Below are 18,607 nucleotides of genomic sequence, written 5' to 3' on the forward strand. Positions count from 1 at the left end.
GCGGTCGACCCCAGCCCACCGCCAAACTTCCCTGCTGCTCCCGGTCCTCCGTACGTACTTCCGTTGCTCTGACGCTCCCAGAAGCCGGGGCGTCGGGAAGGAGAGCGCGAATTCCCCTTCCTCTGCGCCTCCCGAGGCGAAATTGGAGCGGGGTTCACGAGACTGCGCCGCAGTAGGCGCGGCGCGGAGCCGGGTACGCGGCGCAGGGGAGCGGGTCCAGCGGGCAGCGGCGCCGGCCTCGGACCAGCGACTCCGGGGAGGGCCGGCTGCCGCAGGGAGGAGTCCGAGCCGCCCCCGGGGCTCCTCAGCCAACCGGAGCGCCTTCCCCTGCTGCCTCGCGGGGCGTCCCCGCACCCATACCCGCAGCTACAGGCTTGTCACTTCTGCGCACCGCCTGGAAGGGGGACCCGACCGGGAGCGCTCCGGGGAGTCGTCGAGGAGGATGCCCGGGTGTTGGCTATGTACCTAAGCTGGTTGCCGGCGCTGGCGAGAAAGGCAGTCGGGATAACACCGCCCAAACTTTCCTTCGCGGCAGTGTCGGGAGGAAGCATCCCTCTCTGAGGTTCGTGGAGAGCCGGAGGGAAGACTCCGGGCCCCCGGAGGGGAGAGGGCCGATCCCGCGCTGGGGGGCGCGCTCGGAGTTCCTGGGAGCCCTAGAGGGGCCCTAAGGGACAGAACTAGTCGCCGGTGTGCGCCCAGGCGTAGGGAGGTCCAGTGGGCGCAGCGTCTCCTTTCTTGCGCTCCTCACTGACCGTGACCTCTGCGCGCTCCCCGCGCACGTGCTCGCGGCCGAGGAAGAGGAAGGTCCCCCCTGAACCCGCTGGGGGCAGGGACTCCTGGACAGGCCCAGGGCGCATGGAGGCGCCGCGGGGGCGGTGCGGCTCACCAGCGGCGCGGGGGAGCGCGCACGCTGAGTCCCAGTCTCCCCCGGGACCCGACCGGCCGCTTCCCGCACTTCCTGCCGCCGGGCTCGGGGCCGCGGGTGGCCACTCCGAGCGCAGCGCTCTCTGATTGTCGTGCCCGGCGGGGCTCCTGGACCCCCGCGCGGGGTGGGGCGGATACGCGGCAGGACAGGTGTAGCCCGCAGAGGCGGGCGCCGCGCTCTTAAGGACTGGGTGGGCTCGTTTGGCCCGGAGTTGGCTCGCGGGGCGCGGAACTCCGGTCCCCACCACGCAGGCCAATCAGCGCACCACTTGGCACCGCCGCGGCCGGAGCTTCGGGCCGCCAGTCGGTGTGAAGGAAGTGCTGGCGGAGCCCGGCTCCCCAGCGGCCGCCCCGGCGCGATCCTGATGCCCGCTGCCCGCGGCGGGCCCCGCTCCGGCCCCGGGACCTAGGCAGCTGCGCGCGGCCGCCGCCGGCGCCTCCCCCATGCTGCTCGGAGCGTCCTGGCTGTGCGCGTCCAAGGCGGCCGCCGCTGCTGCGCAGAGCGAGGGCGACGACGACAGGCCGGGTGAGCGGCGGCGGCGGCGGGCGGCGGCCACGGCCGCGGCGGCGGGCGAGGACATGGACGAGTCGTCGCTGCTGGACCTGCTGGAGTGCTCGGTGTGCCTGGAGCGCCTGGACACCACGGCCAAGGTGCTGCCGTGCCAGCACACTTTCTGCCGCCGCTGTCTGGAGAGCATCGTGTGCTCGCGCCACGAGCTGCGCTGCCCGGAGTGCCGCATCCTGGTGGGCTGCGGCGTGGACGAGCTGCCCGCCAACATCCTGCTGGTGCGCCTGCTGGACGGCATTCGCCAGCGGCCCCGCGCTGGCGCCAGCCCCGGCGGTAGCCCGCCCGCACGCCCCGGCCCCAGCCCCGGCTCGGGGGCTGCTTCCGCGCTCGCGGGTGGCGGGGGCAGCGCGGCGGGCAGCGCCCCCGGCTCCCCAGTCTTCCTCCCTGCGGCGGCCAGCAGCGCCGCCGCCAGCCTGCGCGAGCTGGCGACCAGCAGGAGTGCGTCCGTGGCAAAGGTGGGTATCTACTTCACGGCGCGGCGCCACGGTGTGTGTGTGTGTGTATGGGGGTGGGGGGCCCGCGTGAGTGTAGGGGGCAGTGATGAAGGGCAGGGGAGACCACAGGTGGCTCCCCAGTGACCTTCGCCTTGCTCTTCTTTCTCCAACCAGCTTTTCTCCGTGAGTAACCCCTCAAGTCCCACTTGCCAACTCCTTGCCAACACCGTGTCTCCCTCAGCTCCCCTCCCGTAATCCTGTCTCCTCCTCTCTGAAATGCTTGTCAGCACCTGCCGTCTGTCCATTCTCCTTTCTGGAATCCCTCTTCGCACCACCTGCGCTTGCCGTGTGCCAGCATGCAGTCCTAGGGAGCCACTTGCCACCTGTTCATATGTGGTGACACCCCACCCTCCCGCAGGGTGGGCACGCCTTCCTGTCTCCTGCTAACCTGTAGTCCCTACAGTCCCTTAATGGCAGGGCCTGTTTCTCCACCTTTTTAACTTGGCTGGGCCCTCCCATCACCCCAGAAAGTCTTCTGCCTCTGAACCCCCAGACTAGCCCTGGGCACAGCCTCCGCCGGCCTGGTGTAAAGTTAGTGCTTAGTGTTTCCCGGGTTCTGGCCGCTGGGGAGACTCTGGGCCTCCTGCCTGCGTGTATGGCAAGAGAGGGTTGAGCAGAGGGAATTGTGTGACTGGGGGTTGGAAGAACATAAATTACAAACTCCGTGTAATGGGAGGGAAGAGGTTAACCTGGAGGTGGAAGAAATGCGTGGCCCAGCCTTCTTGGACATGGTCTGTCAGGCCTAGACCTCTTTTGGGCCCTTAGGCAGGATTACATTCCCAGGTGGGACATTGTTTGAGGGTTTGGGGTTTTTTTGTGCAACTACATTGTACAGGGTCTTTCACTGTTTCTGTTTTAGTGAAGGACTTTATCATGGAGTTTCAGTGATTTGGTTTCAGAAGCTATTTAGAAGCAGTCACTTCACACCCTCTACTACTGTTATTATTATGGAGGGGGGGAGGAAAGCCTGGGGGATGCTGGCTTAAGTGAGAAGCAAGTACTCATTTTATAGATATTTTTTTTTAATGTAGAAAATCCCACTTAGAGGTTAAAAAAAAAACCATTATTGATCTATTGTAATTATCATTCATTTTAGAAAACACAACCTTGTTTCTCTACTTTTGACCCTTTAAGAAGCTGGTGGTGCATAAACCATTTAAATAATCCTTCCAATATGTGTAACAGAGAAGCTGGGAAAATTCTCACCCTCTGAATTAGTACTACAACGTCTTTGAGGTTAGGCACTTAAGCCCTTGGGTGTTGAGCTGCTTTGCCAAACTAGGTGTTTCCTGTGGATCAAGAATAAAGGGCAGTCAAGAACAATCAAGAAATGTTTATGCCTGGGATCACTGCTGGAAGGCAGGTAGTTAAGGAGTTTTTCTTTGGTTTTAATTGTGATTAAATCCAGTTATGAGTATGCTTGTTCCCATGTTTCAAACTTTTCCTTCCAGTCCTTGCTGTTTTCATCCAAGGTGTTATAATGAAAGGTCTTTATTTGCAGAATAAGCGGGTTACCTCCTCATGCTGGAGAACTGAATGGTTTGTGGAATGATGTTTGTAGTTAAACACTAGGATGTTTTGATGAGCATATATTTACAGATGTCCTCCCACTGCATTTTATGTGAATTGTATTTGATCGGAGGTTAGGAGGTAACCTCTGAAATTTGAAAGTCGTAGCCTGAGGCAGCTGTGGCATTTATGGATTAAAAAAAAAAAATGTTGAAGAGGTTGAACTGATAACTTTTGGCAATGACAGTAACAGGGAATTAATTTTTTGTTGGTTGGTTTTGGGATTATTGGTGGACTTTCTCTGTAGGGATATGGAGCAATCAGACTGTTCATGGCTGTTTGAGCTTCAGGGAAACTTTAGAACACAGTTTCTTTCTTTTTGTTGTGTTAATTGAGTGTGACCCTCACCCCTTTCTTCACAGGCCCACCTCATAAGGACTGAGTTTGGGTTCTGGGAAAAGTCTGAATTAAATCCAATTTTTGATCAATATTTGATCATTTTCCAAAAGGCAAAAGGAGTGAAGGTGGGGATCATAATATCTCCTAGCTTTTTACTCACTGACATGTAAGTCAGTGGGAGTCTTCTTCGACAGCCAGAAGTCCTGCATGGAGTGTTGCACTTTAAGCAACCCTATAAATTTGGCAGCTGAAAATGACTTCCAAATAGGCTTTGGGTGCTTTACTGTCTATTGGAATTGCTTTGACTCCTCATAGCAAGGCTGAATGCTGGATGTTGCTGTGTGTTGTTTAATAGATGGGCACTCATGTTATGATTCAGCAAAGACCATATATGCCTTAGTAGCAGGTTGACTCTGATTTTCCTAGTGAGATGCTCAGCAAACCTTCTTTTGGGCCAACGGGATATGTAAACATTGTAGGTATATAGATAAACAAATATCTGCTTAGATTGTGCATATGCTTACAGTTAGACATTGGGAATGTATCATGTATAAAAGGGATTAATTCTTGTTTTGGTTCTACTTGGAGTTCATGAAATAATTTTTCCACACTCTTCACTGGCATCTTTTTCGTCGGGGTTTTGGTTCTCCACAGAGCCACCTGGAATGCGCTAGCCTGGTTAGCAGAACCTCTCAGCTCTGCTTTCACCTGAGCCATTTGAGATGAGGCACTCTTTGAATCAGTTAATTATGCTGCCCTTGAAAATTTTAAACCAGGTTATAGGTACCCATTGCCTAAGGTTAGAAACCAACTGTTGGTTTCTTTGTTTACGTGTTGGGAAATACTGGCTGTTGCTTCTGAATGTGATCTTTTAAAAAGTCCCGTTTTAACAGAGGCATCCAGCCATTGCAGTTGCTAAATGTGTGCTGTTTCTCAGCCTAACTTGTTTTTTTTTTTATAATAATTTTTTATTATGTTAGTCACCATACAGTACATGCCTAGTTTTTGATGTAAAGTTCCATGATTCATTATTTGCGTATAACACCCAGTGCACCACGCAATACATGCCCTCCTTAATACCCATCACCGGCCTATTCCGATCCCCCACCCCCCTCCCCTCTAAAGTTCTCAGTTTGTTTCCCAGAGTCCATAGTCTCCTGCCTAACTTGTTTTTGTTTTGTTTTTACAGTTGTGTGAGGTGACCCCTGTAACACCCCCAACTAGCATTGGTTGAGGTGTTTCAGGGCAACATGTTTTTTTAAAAGGGTTTTGTGGTTCCAAATTGAGTAATTTCAAGAGTACTTTTTAATATGCTTTCATAAGAACTATAATGTATGACAATTCTAATTTTTTGAGTGATTTTTTTGGGGGGGATCTCTTGCCTTATATTTGGGCATACACAGAATTTACTGTGGACCTGCCCTGTGCCAGTCATTCCAGGTGAACTGGACGAGCCTGGGCTCTCTTTCCGGAGCTGACATTAAGGGATTGGAAACCAGGCTGCTCTCAGGAGACTCCTGAGGACACTGGATTGGTGTCCATCCATGACTCTGAAGGTGAAGAGGACGGGCATTTTTACGAATTAAAGAACTGTATAAAATTTGGGTAATGCTTTGGATGGTATAACATGTAGGCACTGGAGCCTGGGTTGTGTGGGTCGTGTACCTTGAAGTACTTTGGGGTGTGTTTCAACTGGAAATCTCTTCTGTGTCTCTCAGCCAGTGTGACTGGGACCCTGTAATGGGAGAAGTTAAATAAACTGGAGACTCATACAAGTGGTATCTACTAAATGTTTTATTTTGTAAACACATACATGTATGTGTTCACCGTGTTTTGGATGCAGGTCTAAGGACTTGTCTTTGAGTTCCAAGTTGACTTAAACCACAGCCAGAGTTTATGATTTCCTCTTTGTTTCTTTCAAACGGAGGACAAAGAGACTTTCAAAGGGTTCTGAGTGGAGCACCTTCTAGATTTTAAACAATTCCCACTTAATGTTGTATGGTTTTGTTGTTGTTGTTTGTTTTTTTGCCCAGTTTGACGATTTTAAAGAGGTCCGTCTTTGGTGAGTCTTTCCTAAGTGGTCACCATGTTTTTCCAAGGAGTGACTTCTTTTGCACTAAATGTCTTTTGTTTACATAACACTTCATTAAAGTTTGCCATTTATCAGTATATTTGGATAAACATGGTTGGGAATCAAGCCAGCGAATTGCAAGTAAGCACAGGTGTCCCTGGGCAGGTGTGAGGGCTCAGACAGCAGTGGGCCAGGCTGAGCCTTCTGAGTGGATGAGGGAATGAATGCCTTAGGCCGTCGTATGGGGGAGATGGAGAGGTGACCAGTCCAGCTGGTCACCTCTAGGGAGGCCAGTTCAGAGAGAGTCTGAGGTATCTGGAAGCAGATCAGTGTGTGTTCTTTGGTCGTCAAGAGTTAAGCACCTTATGCTTGAGATTTTTCTATGTGAACAATTATTGAGTGCCTACCATGTGCTGGGCGCTTTGGCATATGTTGCTTATAGAAAGTTCACCATAATCTTGTGAGTTGGGTGGCATTGTTAGAGGGATTTGTATATGGGCAAAATGGGCAAGTGAGAGAGCCAGGAAGTGTTGGGGTTTGGATATGTTCTCAAGGCTCCATTCCGCTGCCCTTTCTATTTTGTTCTGCTGGGCTGTATCATTAGGGTTTTGTTGTTGTTTGGTCTTGGATGTAATAAGGACTCCAGAGGAAATGGCCCAGTGCCTGGAGGCCCTCACAGAAAAGCCAGACAGCTCACAAGGACAGCGGACAAGTGGTTGACTTGTGGTCTCTGTGATGACAAGGGCAGACACCAGGCTTTGGAGACATGACAGATGAGTCACACTGAAGTCCTTTTTGGGCCTGTTTTCAGAAGGCCCCTGGGTGTGGAAACAGCACCTCTGAGACTTACAGCAGCATTGTGTTTCAGGTTGTGGCCAGTTGGTGAATAATCTAAAGTTACCATTCATTGAGTGTCCGCTGTGGGCCAGGTATTCACTGAGTGCCTGTGTGTGCCAGGGCTTGGGTCGTCTGATTGAAGTTCACCTTACCTGTTCCTTACTACGGTTCCACGAGATGGGCAAGTGGAGGTGCCAAGATTTCCTTGCTCAGAGGCACACAATGAATAGGGGTATACTTGAAAGGTGGACTTTGGACTGACAGGCTTGGTGGTTAGAGGAGGCCTCTTGCTCTATAACAAACCCAGTTAATGAGCGACCAAGGTCCCCAACGTAAGTAGCACTCACTTCCTAGATCCATGTGCCCCTGGCTGCAGATGCTCTTCCAGCTTGAGGCTGCCATCTTGTAAACCCAGGCTGTGAGTCTTAGGGATCGTTAGCAGGAGCTGTGCAGAGTGGTGTGAGGTCCTGAGGAAAGAGCATCGTATCAGTTGTGGCTTTGGCAGCACGTCACAGGCAGCTCTACCTAAATGACACGAGCAGTACATGTGGATTCTGAATGGGTCGTGACGGCATCCTATCCTCATGACAAGACTTAATAACGGAAGGGAGGGTTTCTTCCCCTTATGTTTGCTCTAAACCACCTTTACACCCTTCCCTCCTCACCTCGGGGGCCAGAATTGCCTGCCAGGCTGGTGACTGGACCAGCCATAGCTCAGCTGGGGGCTTGGCACACAGGATCAGCCTCCTCTCCGCGGTCTGGGCCCGCTGCCTGCCCTGGGCATGTGGCTGTGGACAAGGCAGAACCCTGTGAAGAAGAAGGGCACAGGTGCATTTATCCTGGGTTCCTTACCTCCTCACCATGTGCCCCTGGGCAAAGGTTTAGCTTTTCTGAGCCTTCTTGTTAGTGAGAGGGATCCTGTCTACTTTATCAGATAAATGGACGAGGTACCTGCAGTGCCTAGCACACATAATTGGCTGTCATTTCAGTGCCTATTACTAATACAAAAATCTCAAAATTTGGATCACCAGTGTGGCACACTTCACAGGACCCACCTTCCTGCTGGTAGATGCATTTACATTGTACCCTAAGTGTGTATGTGTGTGCACGTGCGCACATGTGATATAATGCTTTGCCTTTAGATTGGAAGTTGGCCTGTGTCACCGTGACTGGATTGTTGAGCTTTGATGGGCATCTGAGTCAAGTGCTCGAATCTGTTTGTTTCACCTTTTTAAATTGCTTCTGAGTTTTATCTTTGTTATCACAGGTAGTGTTCCCTATTCTTACAAGCTTCATTAAAGTGAAAAAAAATCCAAATTATAATCTGTTTTAAGAAAGGCAGGAGGGGAGAATAATCCCACCCAATTGTGGGTATAGCAGGTTGGCTCGCTCTCCTGAAAACGAAGCACACCTCCTTAATCTGTAGGACACAATAGCTTGTCTACAACTGCCTGGAATTAGGCTGCTCAGTGCGGTTGAGCTGAGCAGAATTATATCCAATTGTTCCTTCGTTCTGGCTTTTGAGAGCCGGTTTGCTTGCTGGAGCATGACGAAATCGGGTCTCAATTATGCAGTTGTTTCAAGTGTGTATTTCAGTTCAATCTGTATTTAATCTTTATTTTTCGCAGTTAACATGCTCTTTTTCTAGGTACATATTTGAAATAAAACATCAGCAAGGATTTAGTGAGGGGGAAATGCTCTTTATAGCACCACTTGCAAAGGCCAAGCTCAGTTTTTATCAGATTTGCCTCTCTTGGAAGATCTTCCTATTTGGTGAATTAGAAATGCACGCTCAATGGGTATCCTATTGGAATTCTAATTAACCTTAAAAGAATAAGGTGTCAAGCTGAAGGTGTTGGCAGCAGTGAATGGTTTAAACATTGCACTAGCACACTATACCGTGGGGCTCCTTTTCCTGTTGAGTGGAGGTTAGAATACAAAAGTGTATGAAGTAGTAGCACCATTTGAATTCCACTCACAGACGGCTGTCTTTTTGGGCCCTTGATGGCTTATGGGTATGGAGAGGCAGTTGTCCTTTGGGAGACCAGGAAGAGCATCCAAGAGCAGTCGCTTCGGTGGGTTGTTTCTCTCATCTGGCACATGAGTTTACGTTGTTAACGGATATGATGGTTATCCGCAAACGTGAAGATACGATGATATTTGCATTTCTGCTTAATAGAATGTGTGCATAATGCTCATGTGAATTTGTATGAGTTTAAATGAATTAGGATTTGCTGCAGGAATTCAGGTCAACAGAAGTGGTAAGAGACTTGAAGAGCACTCTGGCGCCAGGAGCGGATATGAATGTTCTAGCCCAGAGCAGGTGCCCAATAACGCTCAGACGGAGGGAGGCCGCCGGAGCACCGGGGGTTCGTGGCAAGGCTGTTACACTGAGCTTAAGAGATAGGGCAGTGTGCATTCTCTTCTGCTGCACTGAACACTTACGTGAGCGCCTACTCTGTACCAGGCACGACAGTAACACTTGGGGTAAAAATTATATTGGTCTTTAGAAAGTGGCATGAAGTTTGCTCGCCGCCTTGCCAGCAAATGGAACCCCAAGCTCATGTTCAAAGCGGCACTGGAGTCCTGGCAGCAAGAGCTACTCTGCCTTCTTTGATAGCTGCACTCCCAAGGCTTCATTTGCTCTACACACAACATTGCAGCACCGCCACCTTGTTTATTCCTGATGGTTTAGAAATTTCTGTGTTAAGAAGTATTTACTGTTTATGGATAAACCATTGGATTCCTTAACTCTTCATGATCATACTTCAAATTCTGCATAACTTAAAGATTGCACCTACTTCCCCTTCCCAAGCATGGCTAAAGGTAATTAGAGCCAGATGTGCTTGTGCGAGGTGAGGCGAGCAGAGCATGGAGAACGGCACAGGCACGCAGCCTTTGCCAAGGTGCGTCACCCAAAACAGGCAACCAGTGAGACTCACCTTATCTACCAACTCCGGGGTGCCTGTGGGTTAGTGGTGTCATTAGCAAGATCGTCTGCACCAAGTTTGCAGTCTAAGGATGTGCAGAGGAAAGGTAGGTGCTCCTACAGAAAAGACCGAGTAGCAGGGCTTTTGCGCCTTCTAGGGCTGCATTCGGATTGTAGGGTTCTTACGGATTTGGAAATTTATCTGGAGTCACCATCTGACAAACGCAGTTTTGGCATATGCTCTGTGAGAGCAGTTTTCCCAGGGTTAAGTTGTTGCCCCCAACATCTCAAATGAGGTGACAGATCTTGGATTCTGAGGGGGACTTGTACCTCTGTGGTCGAGCCCCACCAGGGAGAACACGTGTGTACATAGCAGCAGCCTGTGTGGCACGGATTGTTCAGCTTTGCAGTCCGCCCTTCACCGAGACAGTGTGCCCCTTCCTGGACCCCTGTCTCCCGGTGCCACGTGGATGAGGGCCCAGCCAGCAGGGGCAGCACTGTCAGTGTGGGACGTATGTGAGGTGCGCTCACAGGCTGGCGGAAGCTGTTTGCCTCAAAAACACCTGCTCTAAAGAACTGCAGTGCTTTATTGACCAGAGACAGTGACCCACAAAATGTTGAAACTCTGATGACAAGGCAGAGGTGAAGAGTACAGGCTAGTGGAAGGCTTTCCGTTTAAAGCTGGGGCGGGCCTCCCTCCTGCTGTCCTTCCAGTGCAGCCATGACATCCTCTCTGAGAGCCCCCAGCCTATGTGTATGACGCTCTGTCCCAGGATCAGCTACTGACCCCCTATTTCGTTTGTTACTTGTGAACCATGATTCCTTTCAGGGTCCTTTTACATTCTGATAGTCTTCCATTTCCCCCAAACTTCAGCGATTTCTTGCAAATTACAAAATTTCTTTTTTAATTTAGATGCTATAGGACATAGAATTTTCTTTCTTGGGGCGCCTGGGTGGCACAGCGGTTAAGCGTCTGCCTTCGGCTCAGGGCGTGATCCCGGCGTTATGGGATCGAGCCCCACATCAGGCTCCTCTGCTATGAGCCTGCTTCTTCCTCTCCCACTCCCCCTGCTTGTGTTCCCTCTCTCGCTGGCTGTCTCTCTCTCTGTTGAATAAATAAATAAAATCTTAAAAAAAAAAAGAATTTTCTTTCTTGTTCCTTTCAGCAAAAGGCATATGTACTCTACATGGGGTTAATAGCCGAAGTGTGTATGATATTACTTGTAGCATTTCCGTGTGTCTCCAAACTAACGAGCGCATCAGCTTTAACCCCCCAGCGCCTACAGCCTGGCCCCTGGTGTACCAGTCTTCCACCTAATGCTTTACTTCCTGTAACAGCCTCATGGGCTTAGACACCCTCTGTCATATAACCCTGGGGGCTGTCTGTCTGGGGTTGTTATGAACTGAAGAACCCCTACAATACCCCTGACAGCCAGGCCCTCTGTGGTTGGTCCTGGGGGCCAAGGGGCCTTCAAATGGTCCCCGCCCAGAGGACACCTGGGATGCTGCGAGGCTTCTGGGTTGGTGTGGCCATGTCTGTATTGCATGTCTGTATTGAAGGGATCGGTCTACGCCAGGTCCTAGACAACTTCACCCGGGTAAAAAGATGGCTGTCACCAACCCAGCCCACTGAAACCCAAACCTCTGTAAGCCCTATCTTTTGTCTCTGCATATTTTCTGATTCCATTTTTATTTCCTCAAGCTGTTTTCAGTGTTCTTTCTTCACTCTTCCCTTCTGTGGGTTGCGTGTTTTCCTGACAATTACTGCTTTGTTGGCCCTTCAAAGTTTGGATCATCTGGCTTCCCGGAGGCAACAGTTAGTCATGTTGTCTCTGTTCCCCTTCTTCTAGCTTTCTTAGTGATCAACACTGAGAATGGCTCAGGGGAGGGACGTGAGTGCCTTGTAGCCTTTTGGCATTTGCTGTCCTTCCCAAGTGCTCGGGGCCCGGCATGGAGCTGATCCCCAGGCTGCAGAGACCACCAGTCTGCAGCCTGACAAGTTCCTTACAGGTGCAGACAGAACTCTGCTGTGGAGTCAGGGTGCCTGTCCCGAGAATGGTGGGCACACTTGAGGATGTCCGGGAATCTGGGGAGGAGGGTTAGGCTTCTAAGTCAGCATCTCTCTGGAGATAGCAAAATGCTCCTTTGCCAGGCTCAGGGGAAAAGGACTCCTGAAGGCGTCCATGGGAGGTCAGCCCTGGAGAGAGAGGAGGGTTCAGAGCGGCTGTGGGGGCCGAGAGGAGCACGCCCAGAACAGTTAATGCAGCCCAGCAAGGCTGGGAGCTCACCTCCTTCTAAGCCTGCTGGGCCACCGTGTGGTGCCCACTGGGCTCTCGGGTGTGCTCACGCTGAGGGTGAGGACATCCTGTCCGTGTAGGGTTAGTGCCTGGTAAGCGAGGCGTTTTTCTGGTTGTCCCACCATCGCATGGTGTTCTTGTTGACAGTGGTTTTGCTTTTGAATGAACAGACATGTCTGATGTCCACAGCGGGGAATATTCCTGGCTCTGCCCTGTGGGGCACCCCCAGCGAGGTCATGCCACCCTGAGAGGCGGCCTCGTGTCGTGGGCTGGCAGCTTCCACCTTCGAGACTCTCGAGGTAGCACACACAGACCCCCTTGCTCTTACCTGGAAAAGCCACATGGGGAACTTTCTCTGCCTGGTCACCTCTGCCTCCTGGGCCCTGCCGGGTCTTTCTCGAGTTCCTGGGGTTTCTCAGATGTGTTTCCTAAGGGCACCTCTGATCTCTTGCTCTGGTCTCCCACCTGTCCTCCCTGATCCCCTCCCCACTGCTGCCCTCGTGGGAAAGCTGCCGCCTGCTGGGTGGTAATTTCCAGCCCATTGTGCTGAATTATCACCATGTTCCAAGTCCTCTCTGGGTGGACTCTGGTACCTTCAGACTGGATAACCTGTGTACCCCCATTTTTTTGCTAGTTGCCCCCTTCCCACCCATACCCCTCCTGCTGCATTCTTTCTAGCAGCACGTATTTATTTGAGGTCTTGTATTATCTTCTTAAAAATTCACATGAATGTTATTCTAGAATATGCTTTCTCTGATTTTCATATAAAACCGTGGGGTATTCTCCTCAAACTTGGAATCCGATGAGTTTCCCATGATTTCTCACAGCCCTGGCCTACCCCAGCTGCCCCCATGGATTCCCCAGCACGTCAGGCACAGCTGTGAGGGGCTGGGTGCCACTGGGCAGAGTGGAGTGTACTGGCTTCCAACGGCAGGAGAGGGCTGCCGCACAGGGGCCTCTCTGAGGCGGGGTGGGTGGTCTCTCCCGTCTACTGACAGTGGTGTGCACTGAAGGACGGTTTTAGATGTGACTTTTGTTGTGGGCTTGTCCCATTTTCAGAAGCCCCACTTCCTTCTGTGGGTGAAGAGCTGCCTTTGCCCTGGGCGCACCACGTGCAGCGTGGCCTTCATTCTGGAGCGTGGTACGCTGAGCTTTCTTTTCTAATAGTTGGTGTTTGGCCTTGCCTGCCGAGTAATCGTGGATTCTTGCTGAGTGAAGGATGTGCCATGGCTTGTCAGCAACTGTGGGGAAAGGTGGCTGTCATTTGGGAACACTTTCACTTTCTAAATGTAAGTGGGAAATATTCTGTCAGGTTGAGGAATTTCAAGTCTGCCGGTTTCAAGGTGACAATTGTCATATTGAAGATGCAGCGAGGGGATGTTACAGTGGAGTGTTGAGGACTCGGAGGTAGCATCTTGGCTGGAGGAGGGTGACCTGGCAGGCAGAGCAAGGGAGAGTGCCATAGGGGTGCTTGTGTTCCTGGTGGGGACATGGGGAACCCAAATGTGGGGGCCCACCATGATGGCTGCAAGATGTCCCAGGTGGGACCTAGTGATGCTTTATGTTGACGTTCATGTTTCTTTTAATGATCCTTTCTATTAGGTCAAGTGGTCCCTTAAAAAATTATGGAAGTTACAAGAAGTCTTTTTTGGAAGCAAAATTTAAATAAAAAGTGAGTCAATTAAAGAACCTCATTAAGTCAATATGGTGCAGATGAGGCATGAATGACTAGTTTGGATAAAAACTGCCTACAGTCACAGAATAAGCAGACTTTGTTTCCTAGACCATCTCAACATTTATCTTTTCCACCCCTAGTTTGCTCTGTATCTGAGCTGCTGGGGCCTGGATGGTGGGTTTAAAAGATGGAGAGGGTTGGGTGAGGTGAATATGAGAGACAGGGACAGGATTTGATGCTTGGAGGCCAACTTCTGGAAAAATTGCTTATAATTTTTCTAACTCAACTAGCATGTGTGAGCAGCTTGGGCTCTGGGGTTTGTTTCGGGTGGAAATATCCGTGGGGCAGGGAGGATTCAAGTGACGTGTGTCTCTGGGATCCTCATGCTCGCTGAGCCGGGGGTCCGAGCTGGGCCACCCGCATGTCCATCTGCAGCTTGTGGCACCCACCTGGTATGGAGTCATTTTCAATCATTTGAACCAATCGGCCACCAGACTGGTACCTGAACTTGGCCAAGTGTGATCTCAGCAGCAAAGTGGCACAGGGTTCAGAACTGAGAGATACACAAGGGGTAAAGGAAATGGTCAAAACAGGCTCTCCCACCACCCCGGTCCCCAGAGCTCAAAGGTTCTGGGGGTGGGCAGGCTCCACGGCTCGTCTCAGGGCAGAGGGCTCCGCACTCTGGTTCCCAGTCTTGGAATCCCAGGTCAGGCTTCAGGGTTGCAGCAGGGCTGTCTGGGTAAGCTCATGACAGAATGTGGAGGTGGGAGGGCCTGACCTAGTATTGACATCTTCCAGGGGTTGAGATCCTTTTTGATTTTCCTACATCAGCTGTGTCTATGTCACCAAGTTTTATCGTTACTCTCTCAGAAGGAGCAGTTAACATCTTCCTTTCTCCTTCTCAGACAGCACCAAACCCAGCTCCTGTTATACTGGGCCAGGTCCCTGATGGCCACACTCCCTGCTGGGCCGCTGCTGCCCTTCCCTGTCTGCCTGTGCCCATGGCCCAAACGATTGTCCCAAAATGCTGTTTGGTTGTCACAGCCCCCTTAAGGCCAGGTTCTGGGTCCTTTGGTCTTGTTTCTGCGTGGCCCATGGCTGCTGTCTCATCCTGCACAGTGAGGTCCCCCCTGCCATTTGCTCTGTGCTTACACAAGACCCAGCAGCTTCTTTGCAATTGATCAAAGGTGGTCCATCCCTGAAGGACGGTACCCCCTTCCTCCATCCTGTCCTTGGGCCACCGTAGAGAAGCCTGTCATCACATCCTGTGTGTGTGCTTCCTTGGGCGTCCTCCACCCTACCGTGCTGTCCCAGGGGCTGTTCTGTAGCCATTCCTCTTCATCTCTTCAGTGCCGACCCCACATCACTGTGGGGCTCTTGCTACTTCTCCAGCTCACATTTGTCTGCGTTCTCATTGCATGTCTAGATCTCTTCTCTAGAATTTATTTTCTGGTCATTCTTTAGGGCTTGAGTTTTTTTCATCCATGCAAGTGCTCGTCAGGGTTCACTGTAAATTCATCAGGGTCAGGACTATGCCTTGCATTGAGTGTGAACCTCTGTGTAGGAGCAGGACTTCCACAGCGGTACTGGTATTGGTTAGTTGGTTCTTCTGTGCTCAGGAGTGTGGTGGTAGATGGCAGTGCTTCTGAAAGAATAAAACAGGAAAGAACCGATGAGCTGTGGAGGGCTACACAGGGGCATGGGCAGGCCTGGAACCTTGGGGCCTGAGTATCTGGACATGAATGTATGGAGTAATGTTCTTCTTAGCTGCCACTTCTCCCCTGTCCACCACCACCACCCAGACGCTTCCCTGGCCATCATCCCCTGGGAAGGGGGAACCAGAGACCATACTCACCCAGAGGAGCTGGTGGCTGTGGGGCAGGAGGCAGCACACCCTGCTGTGTGTGTAGCCTGTGACCCCTGTCGGAGCCCTGGCCAAGCCATGGGCAGCTCCACAGGAGCCTCACTGTGGCCTTTTGAGGGTCACACGACGTTGGCTGGTGACCTTTCCAAGTGAGTGGGAGAGCCAGCATTCCCCTCCCTGTCTCCCAGGGGGTTTGGGGGGCTATGCCTTCTCTCAAGCCTCCTATGGCTCAGGGTCTCCACTGCCATAGAATTAGTTCATTTCCTGTGGTCCTGCTGGATGCTGTGTGGAAAATCTCCCAAAAGGCACTGACCCAAGGCCTTATTGAGGATCGTGGGCACTGGAGAGGCTTCATGCAGCCTCCCAGTCAGCCCCATCACGTACGTAGAATAGCCTTCTGTGTCTGCAGTCTTCGACACCACCACCTTCCCTGTCAGACCTCCCTGGTCCCTCTGCCATGCTCCCGTTCTGGAGGGCCCTCTGCCCTGGCTGCCCCCACCTTCCACTCCATTCTCAAAGCTCGGTTAGTAAGCCCTGCCAGCAGGAACTACTTTGTCTCCTCTCCTCTTGGTGCCTTTGCTGGGGCCTCCCCTCCAACCCGGGGCCCCTGGGGCTTTCTCCTCAGCAAAAGCTCTTCCGTCTCTCATTGCTATTTAAACAAGCTCTTCGCCTCCCTGCCTCTGCTCCTTCTCTCCTGCCCCCCAACCCCCATGAGCCTGGAGTGAGTCACAGATGGGCTTTCTCTTTCTCCAAAGGAGAGAAGTGTTGGGTGGCACCTTGCTACAGGTGCCAGGGAGAAATGGCCAGGATGCCTGTTTCTTGGAATCAGAGCTGCCAGTGGCTACTCGGAGGTTGTTAGAAGGAAATGAACGTAGGAGACAGTGCTGCACTATGTGAGAGTCCATCAGTGTGGGCTGGGACGGCCGTAAGGCCAGGTTTGGGTCTGCACGCTGACGCGCAGCCTCACAGTCAGCAGGGCCAAGGGAAGGCAGTCCTTGAGCTGTTGTGGCAGTGTGCTGTTAGTGCGGACACTCGATCTGTGCGTCTTTATGGTCTTCCATCTGCTGCTTGGTCAACAGGTCTGATAAGAGGCCAACACTCGTGTGAATTATCTCGCAGCACTAAATGGGATTCTAAACATAGTCTTATAAATGGTCCAAGAAAAGATGCTTCATCAATTATTCAAGAGGGACACATCAAGGTCTCGTAGCTCGTCATTGATTCCAGTTCTTTCAAAATGATTTGTTAATTGTCCATCCAGTGACCTTTCTAGTTATGTTTTCTGCTTCTGGGCCTTAGGGCACTTGGTTTAGTAGTTTGAGTCTGTCTTGTAAGTATGCAGAAATTAATCACCAGCTGTGTAGGTAAAATGTCTGGAACTTAAGCCCGACCTGTTCGTTTTTCACTCAATAATTAATACATGTCAATAGACATAAATGTTTATTTACATACATACACATTAATATATAGAAAGTACATGTATACATTTATACTTTTTATAAATTGTGCGTTAAAGATTATTAATTTGACTGGCAGTTCATCCCTTTGAGTGAAAGTTTGGGGACTAGCTGATGTTTGCCATCTTTAGGTTTGTTTAAGATTGCTTGGGCCTTTGAAATATATTGTATAATAGAAGAGGTCATCTGGGTGGGTTGTCGTTAATGACTGTGGGAGTCAGGGTGTGGACAGTGCCCCAATATGCTGTGTGGCTCATCCAGGTCTTATCGTGTTCTCCTGGCCTCCGACCACGTGTGTCACTGAGGGTGGGATCCTGGGTCTGCCACCTGCTTGCTGCAGGACTTGGGGACGCTGCTTACCTTCCAGAGTACCCATTTCTCTTCTGTTCATGCCCCATGCGGAGTGTGCGCAGGGTGGACAGGGAGAATTGGCTGTGCCCAGGGCGAGGTCAGAGTGTCCTCAGTGGTCATAGTGTCGCTGTGCCAGAACTCAGTAGGAAGCTGGTATAGTGTGAGTTCCTTCAAGGATAGTTTTGTCTTTTGGACAAATTGGTAAGATGCAGTGATTCAATCTGTGTATGAATTTGTGCACGTGCAGGCTGGTATGTTTGAAAAATGGAAGAAGGGTTGAGTAGTTGGCTCTGGGGAATATGATTGCTGACTGGGGCCATTCTGATGAGTAATAGACCCCATTAGATCACAGTAAAATACACGATGATGTATAATTAAAGATAGCATTAGTCAGGCAGAAACCACAATATTTAAAGATGTGAAAGGGATAATTTCTAATGCTGAGAAGTACATTCGTGACTTACCAAGCAGAGCACAGGGTGGATGTCTTTGAATCATGAAGTCACTAAGACTTGGGTATAGACAGGCTGCTTGTGTGTCAGGACAGCTGGTGTCTCAAATATTTGTAGTGACAGAGACTACAGTGCTTTTAAAAAAAGTATTTTAGGTGAATTAACAGCTTGTTGAACAGTTCTGGATTGGTGATTTCACCAAAAGAAGTTCTATTTTTTGCTCTTTGCGGAGTAGGCAGAGCCCCTGTGAGCTTTGGGCTGAGTTGCCCTGCCTGCACTTCCTAGTGTTCAGCCCCACAGGCCTCCTTCCTCCCTTGCTCCCTTCTCTCATGTACTCGTGTTTTCCTTGATGCAGACACTTTGCTGGGGCTCCATATGCAGGCTGGACTCTGTGCTGGGCTCTAGGGAGAGCAGCGAGCCTCGCCGCCCAGTGAGCAGACAACACGGGGAAGGTGTGGCCTGACCCTGGGAGTAGCAGCACCCACCTGATTTTATGTAAACCTCTCTCCTCAGGATTCAGATAGCCTCTGTCCCCGTGGGGACCAGTGCTCTGAGCGGAGGTGTTTCTGGCTTAGCTTGAGCTCCTTCACTTCCTTTAATCAAGAGTCAAGTGTCTGGCAGACAACTTCAGTTATTAATAACGCTGCTATTAATATTCATATTGACAGTCATTTGCACTTCTAAACCTCTTTGCATCTCAAAGGTTACCGCAGTATTTCATAAACCGCAGATGAATGGTTTCAAATGTAGGCGGGGGGGGGGGGGGGGGGGGGGGGGGGG

At 51.1% G+C, this 18,607-nt stretch overlaps 1 protein-coding gene across 1 annotated transcript in view; it reads left to right on the forward strand.

The window, feature by feature from the left end:
* The first annotated feature begins 1,368 nt into the window (after positions 1-1,368).
* The window catches only part of SH3RF3 (SH3 domain containing ring finger 3), a 389,783-nt gene continuing 372,544 nt past the window's right edge, over positions 1,369-18,607 (forward strand). Inside the window, exon 1 of the mRNA XM_040623720.1 lies at positions 1,369-1,947. Within this exon, the coding sequence (XP_040479654.1) occupies positions 1,369-1,947 (579 nt within the window). The remainder of the gene's footprint in view (positions 1,948-18,607) is intronic.

Source organism: Ursus maritimus, unplaced genomic scaffold, assembly GCF_017311325.1.
Source record: "Ursus maritimus isolate PB19 unplaced genomic scaffold, ASM1731132v1 scaffold_6, whole genome shotgun sequence".
In the NCBI taxonomy this organism is placed as follows: Eukaryota; Metazoa; Chordata; class Mammalia; order Carnivora; family Ursidae; genus Ursus; species Ursus maritimus.